The sequence below is a fragment of the Tenrec ecaudatus genome, chromosome 16 (genome assembly GCF_050624435.1).
Source record: "Tenrec ecaudatus isolate mTenEca1 chromosome 16, mTenEca1.hap1, whole genome shotgun sequence".
Taxonomy (NCBI): Eukaryota; Metazoa; Chordata; class Mammalia; order Afrosoricida; family Tenrecidae; genus Tenrec; species Tenrec ecaudatus.
Window position 1 is genome coordinate 25,549,278 of NC_134545.1, and position 13,188 is coordinate 25,562,465.

The 13,188-nt window shown below is 47.4% G+C and overlaps 1 protein-coding gene across 4 annotated transcripts in view; it reads right to left on the minus strand.

Moving 5' to 3' along the window:
• NF2 (NF2, moesin-ezrin-radixin like (MERLIN) tumor suppressor) overlaps window positions 1-13,188 on the minus strand; it is an 84,177-nt gene that overhangs the window by 46,290 nt on the left and 24,699 nt on the right. For 2 of the 4 annotated variants that reach the window (XM_075534857.1, XM_075534858.1), the window contains exons 2-3: window positions 2,794-2,919; window positions 817-939 (exon numbers count right to left, since the gene is read on the minus strand). In XM_075534857.1, coding sequence (XP_075390972.1) covers window positions 817-939; window positions 2,794-2,919 — 249 coding nt within the window. The remainder of the gene's footprint in view (window positions 1-816; window positions 940-2,793; window positions 2,920-13,188) is intronic. The other 2 variants (XM_075534859.1, XM_075534860.1) reach the window with 1 other exon arrangement.

Here is a 13,188-nt window from a genome sequence, read left to right on the forward strand (position 1 = left end):
TTAGCAGGCCCTGCCACAAGCTTTGACGCTGCTGGCAGCGGGCGCCTTTGGGCTCATGAAGCAGCCTCAGTACCACACACTGTAACTGACCCTGAAACCAGGGACCGACTCAGACTACAAGTGGGACAGCCAGAGAGCTTCCCACCCCCACCCCCGCTTCCCCACCCAGCAGCCCCCATGATCCCCTAATTTCGTTGATTCAGTTGAGCAATTACTTATGGAATGCCTACTGTGTACTCAATGAGCCTCGCCTGTAAGGAGCTTACAATCTAATGAGGGAGTATGCGAGAGCTAAGACAATTACAAAGAGTAGAAAGAAGCTTGATGTCCGGAGAACCACATGCATGGCATGAACCCAGTGTTGCCAGGGGTCTCTGAATCTGAACTGAAGAGAGCGGACTGTGGGCTTTTGAGAGAACTGGTGGGTTTGTTTTTTTTTTAAAGAATCCCTCCCTCCCTACCCATCCTTTGCAGCTAGAGGACTTTTTTTTTTGGGGGGGGGGGGGGGGGCAGTTAGCCAGAAGAAAATGGCTCCATCTTCAAGGGGAAGTTAACTTAGGCAGCATCTATTTTTTTCAGCATCACACTTTTGCAATTTCATCTGACACCAATTCTCATCGTGCAAGTATGGTTCTATACTGAAGATTTTTTCCATTACAGAACCGGAGGGGCTGACTTTCCGGAGGCAGAGCATTTTCACAATGTGAAGGTGTCGGTGGCCAATTAGCTCGGAGGGGCTCTCCCAGGCTGCCTCTGCAGCCACCTGCTGGAGTTGTCCCAGAATCAGGAGGGGAGCAGAGACTGGTCGGTATGTACCTGCAAGAAGAACAGATGCTGTGTGATCTCCTGAACCAGCTCCTCCTCGGCATTCTCTGGATAAAACTTGGCCAGAAAGTGAAAAGTCACCGGCTCTTCCTTTGAAACATCGTGGTCCAACACCTGCAGAGTTGAAGAGCAACAGGTAAGAAAGCGCAGTCTTGGTACCACCATCACCACAGGGCCTTTGCTGAGGAGCCCTGTGGCCATTTTTTCTCCGCGAAATTTTACAAATTTCCTAGTGGTTGTGACTCGGTAGTTGGAAGCAGTCACAAAGTCATGTGTAACAAGTAGTGGCATTTATTTCATGTGGTGTTTAAGAAGCCAAGTAAAATAACTATCTGCCCACCCCAGTGAATGGAACTAAACTAAGATTACTAAGGCACACGATGTTCTTGAGGACAAAGAAAGAGTTAAAAACGAAGACTTTAAAATGCAAAGGTCTTAAGCACTAGCTTTCTATGCTGAAGGTTGTAAAATGTTCTAATGTAATGGAATCTTCCTTTATTATCTTTCTTGCTGCCCACTTCCAATATTGAGGTCCACGTTGGACTGGAGCCTGGAGGTGATGAACCACATACTGATGAAGTCAGCTCCATGCTAACCAAGCAACAAAAGTGCAATGTGCCATCCAGACAACCCTTTATTTCAAGGAGCTCCTGAGAGGCCCCACGGGGTGCCTGGCACACAGTCAGTAACCAGTGCACTCAATCTTCTAACAAATCCATCTACCCCCCCTACAAGCCTGAACTGTCTGCTCTCCAGATTGCACTTTAGTTCAAGACATAAACATGCCATATGACATGCTATGAGGTCCCATTATCATGTGTCATCATTTATTTCCTGTGAGCAGCAGGCTCCATGGTCCCGCTGCCCCCCATCTAGCTCCATTTGGCCTACTCCCCCATACGGTTTAAAATTTACTTGGCAGAGAATCACAAAACGAGAGGTTTTACTGATTTGATACAGAACAATCTATACTCCTGCGGAAATTCCAGGTGCCAATGCCCAGGAGATCAAAATAAACCTGATCTTGGGACACAGACACTAACACTGGCATTTCAATGGCAATACCCACCATGAAATCTACCACCAGCAGGAATTCCAATGTGAAGATCCAGATTATTGGGTTCATATCTCAATACAATTTGAATATTTGAGTAAAACTGGTAAAAGAAGAGGTTTTCATTATTTGCCCTGCATGTAGTAGATAGCAACTTCAGGTGGGCAATTGCCAGGGTAGGGATTCAATTTGGGCTAAGAATAAGACACTGACTTACTTTGAGATGTGGGTGTCTTTCAGAAGTGACTGATCAAAGTATATGGTCCTGTTCCCCAACCACCTTCTTGGTTACATAGGCAGGTGTGGGACTTAGTGTGTACCTGTGAACCTATTGGAGGGTAATTCTCCTAAGCAGTATCTGTTTGCAAACCCTATTAGGGTGGCTGGGAGCCCAGCCTTCACCGGGCCTCAGAATCCCCAGAAAATATCGAGGACAAAATGGGTATTTTTCTCTCACTGCTGGGACCAGAGTAATCTTCACTCCCTCGGGTTGCATTCATAATGAATTCATTCACATTTCTCAAAGAGACTTTTAAAAATTCCTTAAAGAATATGATCCCCAAGAGAATCTTCAAAAGATGAGAGGGAGGGAGGGAAGAAGGTAGATAAAGAGAGAGAGAGACTGACTAATTCTGACTAGTGATGGCCATGGATACATGAGCCAGGCTGGCTGCAGTCTGAAGGTGGTGAATTCTGTTCCCTTGGTCAACTCTGTGAGGGGCAGTGACCCATGTGGCATCTCCAAGGACCTGCTTTCTGGGCAAATGGATCTGGGGAGTCACCCACTTCAGGAGCCTGCCTCTTCTTGGTATCATCTCTCCCCATCCCTCGGGGGAACAAACGAGCTCGATGCTCAGGAAATAGATAGAAGAGAACATGCCAGCCCCTCTGGTTTCACGGAGTCCCAGCCCGACCTTCTTGTCCATTTTGAGCCAGGCCACAGTGTCCTTGATTGTGTACTGCAGTCCAAAGAACCAGGTTTCCCGAAGCCCCAGGGTCCGACACACCAAATCAAACAGGTCCTTCCCTTTCCACTTCATCTGCAAGATAACAAACCAACAGGGAAGGGCTTTGTAAGCAAAAGGCATGATCCACTCACGTGAAAAGCTATCCTCCCTCTACTCTCAGGCTCCAAAATGGGAGGAGGACATAATGACGGCTGATGAGCACAGAATTCCTAAATAATTTTAAAGCTCCCTACACAAAACCAGGAGTGGGAAAATACCAATTAGAGCTTAATGGCTTAATCACTGCAAAGCATACACAATACCTCCCTTGGACAGTTTCTTACAGATCTTAATATCCCCAAAGCTGCTAATTTAGGAAAGCTGGTAAATAAGCAAACTCATTTAGGGAGTCAAGTCTCTGGAGTTAACCCAGGAAGGTGGCTAGCTTCTAAGGACATTAACTGCCTTGGGGTTTTATTGTTGTTGTTGATTTTCCCTCTTTTTAAAAAAAATCATGACCCTGCCTTTTGATAAAACAAGAGTGTCTGTTGCTACTGTTGTAGTTTTCGTTTAGTTTTGATATAAAGGCTGAATTTGCTAGAAGCTTTTTAACTGCGAGGAAGTGGTAGGAAAAGCCATAAAGCATGAAGAAAAAGAACCATTAGGCTAGTCAGTTCAATTACAGGTCTCTCCTACTACAGACGTGCAGCCGAGGCCAGAGGGGCAGCATCTGACCTCAGTCTCACAGAGCAATTTCCAGCTCTCAGGAGCTAAACCAAAGTAACATATAGACAGTCATATCCTGTAGTCTGTGTACCCAGTCTGTGTACCCCACAGCCTCACTTTCAAAAGGACCTGAAGCAATGGCTGCTAAACCCGTTTCTTGTCTCCTCAATCTTGTAGCCACAAGAGCAAATTCAACACCTTAATGGGGGAAGAGAATGGCCGGCAGCTTAGAAAACTGTTGCCACCTGGTGGCTCTCATGCTCACTCAGGCCGACTGTGGTCACACTCCCCCTTGGCTGCTGCTTGCCCCCACCCCAAATCTCAGGCGCACCTTTGCACAGACATACAAGCCCAGTTACGATCACAAGCAATGACACATCACACACACACACACACACACACACACACACTCATTCACTCCTCCCCCCGCCCCACACACACACCCCGGAGGGAGCCACCTTGGGAAATGCAAGGTCTCCAGACAAGAGCACTCAACTGAAGCAGCCCTTGTCTTCTTGCCTCCTTAAGGATCCTGCCCCAAGTCCTGGGGCACTTCAGAGGCACCAGACTGGGAACATGGAAACAAAAATCAGAGTTTAGGGACTTTTACAAAAGCCTGAAAGACCAAAGGGGTAAAAAAAAAGAGAGAAAAGCTAGACCTTTGATATCTCCTTGACTTTTGCTAAACCGTAAGTCCCCAGGGATTTTCCGGGGCGGCCTTCCATTTTGCCTAGATGTGAATGACCGGTGAGCTCCCCCAGGGAACGCTACCAGGAGAGCCCAGCCCTCCTCCTGTTTGCTGTCACGGCTGAGCAGAGCAGCTAGTGAGATGGGCACGCACTGAACCCACAGCCGACAGGTGGGTGAGGTCTGTACCCACTGTCCTTCACTGGGCCGCTCCTATCTGTCCTCCACCTCCGCTCCTGTCCCCCACTGTCACAAGTGGTTGGTGAAGGCCTTTAGTTGCTATGTTGAATAAAAGAAAACAAAATAAAGGTGTTTTATTTTATTAAGAAAAATAAAAGGCTCATCTCCTTCCCCCTCAGAAAGCTTCCAGACACTGGCCTGGCAGGCACACTCTAGGGTCAGTAAAAACAATAGGACAAAGGGTTTGTTTGCTTGTTTTTCATTCAGGTTTCCATTCCTACAGACTACAGTGAAGAAATGCTGTTTTGGAAAACTAGATACTTTGGGATGCTGATTATCCTCTTGTCTCTATTTTAAGCCGGTGCATAGTATATAAATGACTACCTTGCTACAAGATAATGGACCAATAAGGAACAGACATTAACTTGGAGAAGTGAAGCACCCACAGACCAAGATCAAGGTAAGGACTCCCAGCTGGATGCCCAGCCCCTCCCCCACTCCCGCCCTCAGCTGGGGCTGCTTGCCTGCCAGCGGGATGTGCAGTGAATCTCAAGGAAGCTGCCAAGGGACGAGGAGCCAATTTCCTGACTTGGGAGCTTAAATTCTCAAACATAATATTCTTCTAATGTACTTTCCCTGTATTCTTCTCAACTTCTTTGTTTTTAAAAAAGGCAAACTTATCTTTGTTGACTGCAGAAGAGGGTGTCTCTGTCACCCCCACCCGGAGCTTAAGTGATGAGAGGGGGCAATTCTCACCCTGATGACACAGAATGCCCTAGTTCAGAGTGTTGACCCAAAGAAGTGCAGAATGCCAGGGCTGGAAATGGGCTCGGGTAACCACCTATTCTAATCCTGTCACCTTTTTGTACAAATAGAGCCCAAAGCAGACTCTGGCCTAAGCTCACTCATCTGCAGGCCAGAAGGACGAAGGTTCAAGTCCACATGGAGGCTCCTCAGAAAAAAAAAAGGCCTGGGGATCTACTACTTGTGAAGACCTCAAGCCCCGCGCCTGCATCACCCACCCACGCTACCCCAAGCACATTCTACTGACAAGCAAGGCCCCCACAGAGAGTCACAAGGCACGCTGGCTGGCCACTGCTCTGAGAAAGCACTCTGTGCTGCTGCTCTACTCTGCTCTGCTCCTGGGGGGAGGAGGGAGGCGCCCTCCTGCTCTCCACCAGCACTCCCAAACCACCCTTCCAGTAAACAACCTTAGTTCTCTTCTTCCCAGACTCCACAGCCATTCTCACCTGTGGCCCTCAACTCCAGGTCAATGTCAACAAAAGCCTCCACCAAACCAGACTCACTGCCATGGAGTCCATGCTGACTCACAGTGACCCTAAAGCGCAGGGTACAACTGCCCTGGGAGTTTCCGAGATCACAGTTCTTTACAGGGGCAGAAAGCTCCATCAGATTTCCCAGTGCTAACCCTCAAGTTAGCAGCCCACCTGAAGTTAGCAGCTCCTACTGAAAACCTCAGATATCTCTGTATCTATTACCGTTTGTTTGTTTTCAACACTGCATTGTGTTTTAGGTGAAAATTCACACAGTAACCCCCGTTTCCACTGATTCCACCACGCATTCCTGTCTATTGGTTCCTATCTGAGCAATGTGTCAGCACTCATTTTGACTCCACCTTCCCCATTTCCATCCCTCCTTTCCTGCCCCTGTCTGTCTTCTCAGCTCTGCTTTTGGGCAAATGTTGCCCATTTGAGCTCATATATAGTTGATTGTTCTAAGGACCATGATCATGTAATCTATTATTGGGCTGAAAGGTGACCTCGGGGAGGGGCTTCGGTTTCAGGTTAAAAGGGTTTTCTTAGGGCAACAGCCTTGAGGGTTCCTCTAGTCTGGACTGATCTAGTAAACCTGATCTTTTGTATGAAACTGAGTACTGCTCTTCACTTTTACTTACTTCTAACCGATCCCCTTCTAGTGAGTGCCGGTCAGCTGGCACTATCTGATGCTAGTATCGGGCTAAGGGAGGCTAGGGTTCATGTGAGTCATTACTTCTAGTTGGGTCTTTGATTTTCTCCACTTTCTCCAGACAGAAGACAATAATTGGCCACTTCCAAAAAAATAAAAAGTTGGCCACTTGCAAAACCTTAAGACCAAATCAGGATGTAGAACATTGTCTTTGTGAGTTATGCTGTGCCAATTGACCCAGACATCCTGAGACTACTGTCCTGATCTTCAAGCCCAGTAACTCAGCTCGCTCCATGAGGTGTTTGGATATGCCTAGAAGTACCCGTGACTGTGCCCTATCTACGCTGTGATCTATGTGAATGTATATGCAGCACGTATAAATACATGCTGTATATATTCGTGGAAAAGCTGAGTTTTTCAGCAATTTTTAATGCCGTTTTTATGGTAAAATTAGGTGCCTCGGCTGATACTCGAGTCGGCTTATTCTCGAGTATATATGGTATATCATTTACCCTCTCACCAAGTATTCTAGAGCATGATTTAGGGATCAAACAGTGCTAGACACTGAGGATACTAATTCCCTGGTGTGAGCTTATTCCTACAAGAAACAGCAAGGACACAGCCCAGTAAAAGTTTACAAGTCAGAATTAGATGGAGAGACAAAAAATAAGTATTTAAAACTAAAACCATGATCTCCACAGGGCACTGCAAGAGTTCTGCTAGAACTGAGACAGTCTTAGCTCAGGAGGAGTGTGAGGCCGGCTGGCGGCTGCTGTTGAAAAGCTGTCTCAGGGAAACTTGGACGAGGAGTGATGGCCCCACTTACAGCTTAGAATGCACTCTGATGACAGGGTGGGGAGTGCACTGGAGGATGGGAGCCTTGAGCAAGAAGACCATAAGAGAGATCAACTCTTGCCATGCCAAAGGTTGGGCAGGGACGTACAAGCTGAGGAATGGAAAGGAGACAGGCACAGAATACAGAACAGGTACCTAAAGTGTGTGGCGATGGAAGGAGAAAGAATCACAGGGATCCCAAGGGTCTGGTTTGGGTGCTGGTGCTTCCACTCAGAGAGAGGGAAAAAAAAAAAAAAAATATATATATATATATATATATATATATGGAAAACCATATTTGGGAGGTGGGCTGAGCGCTTTTTAGACAAGATACATTCAGGTGCCTGAGGAAATATACCCAATTTAAAACCTTGTTGTTATTGTTGTGTGCTGACAAGTCAATTCCAACTCATTGGACAGAGTGGAGCTAGTCCGTGGGGCTTCCTAGGCTGAGTAATCTGTACTCAGGTTGCTTGGTCTTTTCTCCCAGAGTTACCGGTGAGTTCAAACTGTTGACTTTTCAATTAAGCTGAGAGCTTAGCCAGCCCATCACCCAGGCCCCTTGCTCAGTCTTTCCGAGTTGCATTTCTACTTCCTTACGAACAGAGTGAATGGTCACAGTGCTTGCAGGGCTCAGGTTGAGACCTGGGTTCCTGGGTGCGGGCTGGCTCACCAGGATGGGACCATGCTTCCTCTCTGGTCTTATCAATGGCCTGCCACTGTGCTGGTTCACAGTCATTTAAATGTCTCCCAAGGTTACAGGCATCTCAGAACAAAAGCTGCATTGTCAACCAAACTGGCTTCAAACAAACCCTCAGGGCTCACCGACTTCAAGCAGCATACACCATCAACAAAGAGTATTCTGGTGAGGGCACATCCCGTGCAAACCCTGACAGATGCAAGGAACAAGAGGCCCAAAGAGCCACAACTGCCCACTCTGACACCACCTCTGGAGGAGGGGTCAGAAAACTGCAGCACTTGTGGTACATACATGTGGCTGAAGTGAAACTGAATATTTTTTAAGAATGAGGGGTGGATACCAAGGGCTCAAGTAGAAGGCAAATGTTTTGAGACTGATGATGGCAACAAATGTACGTATGTGCTTGACACGATGGATGGATGGATGGATGGATTGTGATAAGAGTGGTATGAGCCCCCAATAAAATGATTTTTTAAAAGAATATTATTCAGACAATGGTGATTTCATTTGTTTGGAAAAATACATGAATGGTTCTTGACTAATTTTTAAATTGTTGTGAGGGACAAGATTGGCTCTTCCATCTCAAAAGTTTGCTGAACCTGGTCTAGAGCTTGAAGGTGTGGTGAGCAGGGAACCACTTCTCTCCGGATATCCAGTTCATTGTTATTTAAGACCCCTAGAACGGAAGTCCCTCTCTTGGAGGAACAGGTATGTGACACTCCACTGACTGTTGATGTGAATAATGAGCTAAGCAAAAATTGGGCATAGGAAAGTGGGAGAGAGCAGGGAACTATGTTCCAGGTGGCAGGGGAAGAGCACACATCAAGTTCGAGAGGCCAAACCCCCCATGACCCTGCAGGAAATTCAAGTGTTAGAGTTCAGTTGGACTAAATAATTATCTATTGACAAGTTTCCAAAAGGACCAAAACTACCATCTAGTTACTTTCTCAAGTCAATCACGGAGTAGAGAGTGACGCCTCTCCCCAGTTCTCCTAAGGACGGAGCATAATTAGTGCCGTTCCAGAATAACAAAAGCTGTTAAATCTCTGTTTATGATGAATGCCTCTGGACAAAACCCCCAAATGCAAGCCCTTGCCATCCATCAATTCCAACCTAAACCTAACAGGAGAGCTCAGAACTGGCCACTGTTCTCCTGGGGAACAGCTGGGAGGTTTGTACCACTAACCTTTCAGATACCAGTTGACTAACCACCGTGCCACTTATAAAATTCGGGCTTAATTCATCCCAGGAGCCAGTCTAAAAGGACAGCAAAGCTATGGTTCTTTAGCATTATTATGAAGCTCAGCTCTGTCACTGTGTCACCGTGGGTAAGTTAGTGAAGTTCCTCGTGCACGATGGAGATAAACAGCCTGTTTCAGAAGACTGATCTAAAGGTGATCTGCATTCATGCATGTAAAAAGCCCAAAACATAAAACAATGTTCAGCCCCGAGGAAATACATCAGTAAAGAGCTCTTATTAATTAACCCCATCTCTTCTTAACTGCCTCAAGGGGTGCAGTTTAAACCTCTTATTATTAATTAACCCCACCTCTTCTTAACTGCCTCAAGGGGTGCAGTTTAAACCCTCTGGGTGCTGTTTTACTCGAGGATGAGGGATGGCAACTCACAGCGGGTGCCATCAATTCTCATCATGCCAACATGCTACCACTCAATTGACAAACATTCATTGAGCACCCACGAGGTCCTGCTCATTGTGCTCGGTACAAGAGCTAAGTGATGAATGCAGACAAGACAGTGTCCCTATTCGTGCCCGACAAGGAAGACAGGTAAATGGCGACTGAAAATGTCCCCTGGTCATGCTGTCAGAGCAGAGTGCTGTGGGAAAACAATTGGGGCCTGGGGACCAGGGGCAAGAGACCCGACACAAAAGCAGCCTCCTCTGAGCTGGGTCTTGGATGCCTGTGAGCAGGGATGGAAGGAAGGGCGGTCACACCAGCCGGAAGGAACAGCATGCCAGTTGCTTAGGTCCAAGCTGTTGCAAAGCGGAGAAACGTTCCTTGCACTTTGCTCGAATCCGACAAGCAGCGTTAATGATCCGATCTGCGGTACTGAGTGTTCAACGCCGCCCTGCTGGTGCAGACTCAGTGTGACGCTCGGGGACAATGCCGACTCCACACTGACGGGCTCACAGCAGTGCGGCACCTCGCAGACCAGTATGACCAGGGCCATGAGCCTGAGGTTGACCTTTGGTCCAAATATTTGTTTCTGACACCTGACACGCAAGCCTTTGGGGCCTTTTTGTTGTCAAGGCTTACACTGTTTCCTAGAGCGCGTGCTAAAAATAGAACAGATGCGGGTTTTGATTAGTACGCACTAGGACTGATCTCCTTCCGCCTGGCCACCGTGTCCAACCTGCTCAAGTGCCACTGCGACGCCTTGCTTGTCCCTGTGAAGCAGCAAGCGGAGAGGCAAGTGCCCCTTCTGCAGACAGAAGAAGGGGGGGCAAGGAGGAAAATGGTAGTGTGCGGGGAGCAGAAATGCAGGGAAGGATCCTGAATCTGGACTCCTAGGCGTGCACACGCCCCTGGCACAGGCTTTGTCCTCGAAACGCCCTTCAAATGCGAGCGTCTGGAGGTGCAGTGCCTCTGCCTTGGTGGCCGTGCATCCCCCATCATTAGGTGACCCTGCTGTGGAGCCGTTTCACAGACACACACTTGTGCCTGAATCCAAGGTAGATGTGTATGAACTCATAAACAGGTCTACCAAGTGCTATCGGCTTGCTGTTGTATTTATTTATTGGTCGGGGCTGAATTTCTGAGCTCTACCCAGAAATGAAGTGTTGTAGTTTATCCCCTAGAATGCTTTAAGTCAACAGTGCTGAGCACTCACCCTCCGGAGCAGGGCAGGGCTAGAATGCAGCACTTTCCTGTGGCAAGAAGCAACTGGCAACCTGACAACCTGCCAGCTGGCGGGGTCTCTTCACCAGGTCAACATGTGGCAACCAGAGCCACTTTACAATGGGCCCGTTTCAGACTCGGCCCCCAAACTGCTCAGCAGCCTGCGCATTTTTATTCCACAGCTTTCTTTGTGCTGTGCAGCCCGCCATAATACAGCCCCTCAAGGGTGAGTTAAGCAGGGACCCAGCCACATGCTAAGAAAGGGCCACGGCTAGAGAAGGACAACTTTCTAGAAGAGGGAGACGTCAATTTGACTAGTTTCATGGAGTGCACGGTGTCTCCTGAAAACGTGCACTAGAAGCATAGCCCTAAAGTTGTGGAAAAGGGCGAAGTGCTGCGCCACAAAAGGCTGCCAGTGTGAGCCAGCCCAGACAGGTGTCAGGAGCCAGGCCTGGACAACCCCATGGAGCAGCTCTGCTCTGCACACATGGGGGTCACCTTTGAGTCGGAACCCACTCAAGGGCAACCAGCAACAAAACATGGGTGTGAAAGAATGAGGGACTGATACCAAGGGCTCAAGTAGAAAGAAAATGTGGTGTGATGGCAACATATGTACAGATGTGCTTGACACAACGGATACATGTATGGATTGTGATAAGAGATGTACAATCCCCCCCAGAATGATGTAAAAAGTAAAATAACATGGGTGTGATTCCCGTCTTTATTGCATTGATGAAACACTCTCAGAGTAGTGTGTGGGAAACCAATCATTTCTGAGTTATACAGGCAGCACATGAGGCACACACGGGGAGCTCTGGGGACATAATGACTACATGCTCAGCTTCGAACCCAAAGGTCAGCATCACGCCCACTCTATCCGACAGGGTTGCTATGAGATGGAGTAAACCTGACAGCACAACAACGGCAAGACACAGGCCCAGGTACAAATGCCGACGCCAGGGAACCAGGAACACCCCAGAGCTACCAATGAGGAAGGGACCAGCGCCATGAGACTGAGAAAACAAATTTCTGTCCGCTAAAGCCACCTATTTAAGGTATTTGTGCTACAGCAGCACTAGAAGATTAAGACGGCTGGAACCCTGGTGGCATAGTGGGTTATGTGTTGGGCTGCTAACCACAAGGTCAGCAGTTTGAAACCACCAGCCACTCCCCGGGAGAAAGGTTTTCTTCTCCCATAAAGAGTTAGGCTTGGGGGGGGGTGGGAATGAGGAACAATGATGTTAACAGATATACAAATGTGCTTGACACAATAAATGTATATATGGATTGTGATAAGAATTGTACCAGCCCCCAATAAAATGATTTTAAAAAAGAAAAAAATAGTTCGGCTTGGAGACCCACAGGGGAAGTTCTACCCTGTCCTACAGGGTGGTTATGAATCGGAATTGAACCAATGGCAGTAAATTTTAGAGCTTTATGTGAAGTGCCTAAGAATTAGAGCCCAGAGAAACTTCAGCTTCATAGAGAAGACGAGAAAGCTGAGAGAGCAGCAGCATTCCATCTCCTGGAGGCCTGGATTAGCAGTCTCACAAGGAATGCTATTTCATCGATTGGCTGTCTACTCCACAACAGATGAAAGAGTACCCACAAACCCTGTTAAGCATTCCCTTATCAAGGCTTCTTCTAATTAGCTCACAAGCTGCCTTAGCATTTGCCATGAACACTGTTGAAAGGTTAGCTCCCTTGCAGATCAGAACAGCAGAAGGAGCCGCGCCTCCCCAGGCGCCAAGGCACAGGACACCTGCCACGTGTTTACCAGGAGTTCCAAAGCGGAAAACCAAGGGTAACTGTGCTTTCTCTATCCAGAATTGACTTACAGCTGAGGCTGGCTATAAGAACCAATTCATAGAAGACGTGGGAATTTATTTTAAGATGTAATGTACCAAATCCATACCCATTTATTGATGTTTTGAAAAACCTAGGTGTCAAATGCCTCAATTTACAAGACAAACACAACGGAAAGAGTTATTAAAAGGGGGGAGGGTGTTTCACTGTTCAGCAAGTGAATGAATTAAAACCGATTCTGATTAATCAAAAAGGATGAGGAAGTGCAGCAATGCAGGTGAAGGACAGACCGCCGGTCTCAGTGTTACCACTACACCCCCAAAGCATGTTTGTGGGGCACCTGAGCTAGCTCACCATAGGGCCAACTCCTTTTACAATTAAAGGACAACTTAGCTATTATTTCTCCACATGGAAGGAAGAGGGGTGCGCCAAACAGACACAGAATCTTAGCCCCAAAGATTCCTTTTTCTACCAATCCAGACCCGCTGCCCCTTGATTAAATCAGGGCTGAATCTCAAGAATCTGAAACCTGCTCTTTGCAAATAAAAAGTCATACTCTTACCTCATCATCATCAGCCAAAGCAAACCATTTTCCATTCCCCGTCCTCCAACCATTTCTGTGATTGTGCTGGAACCACAAGGGGA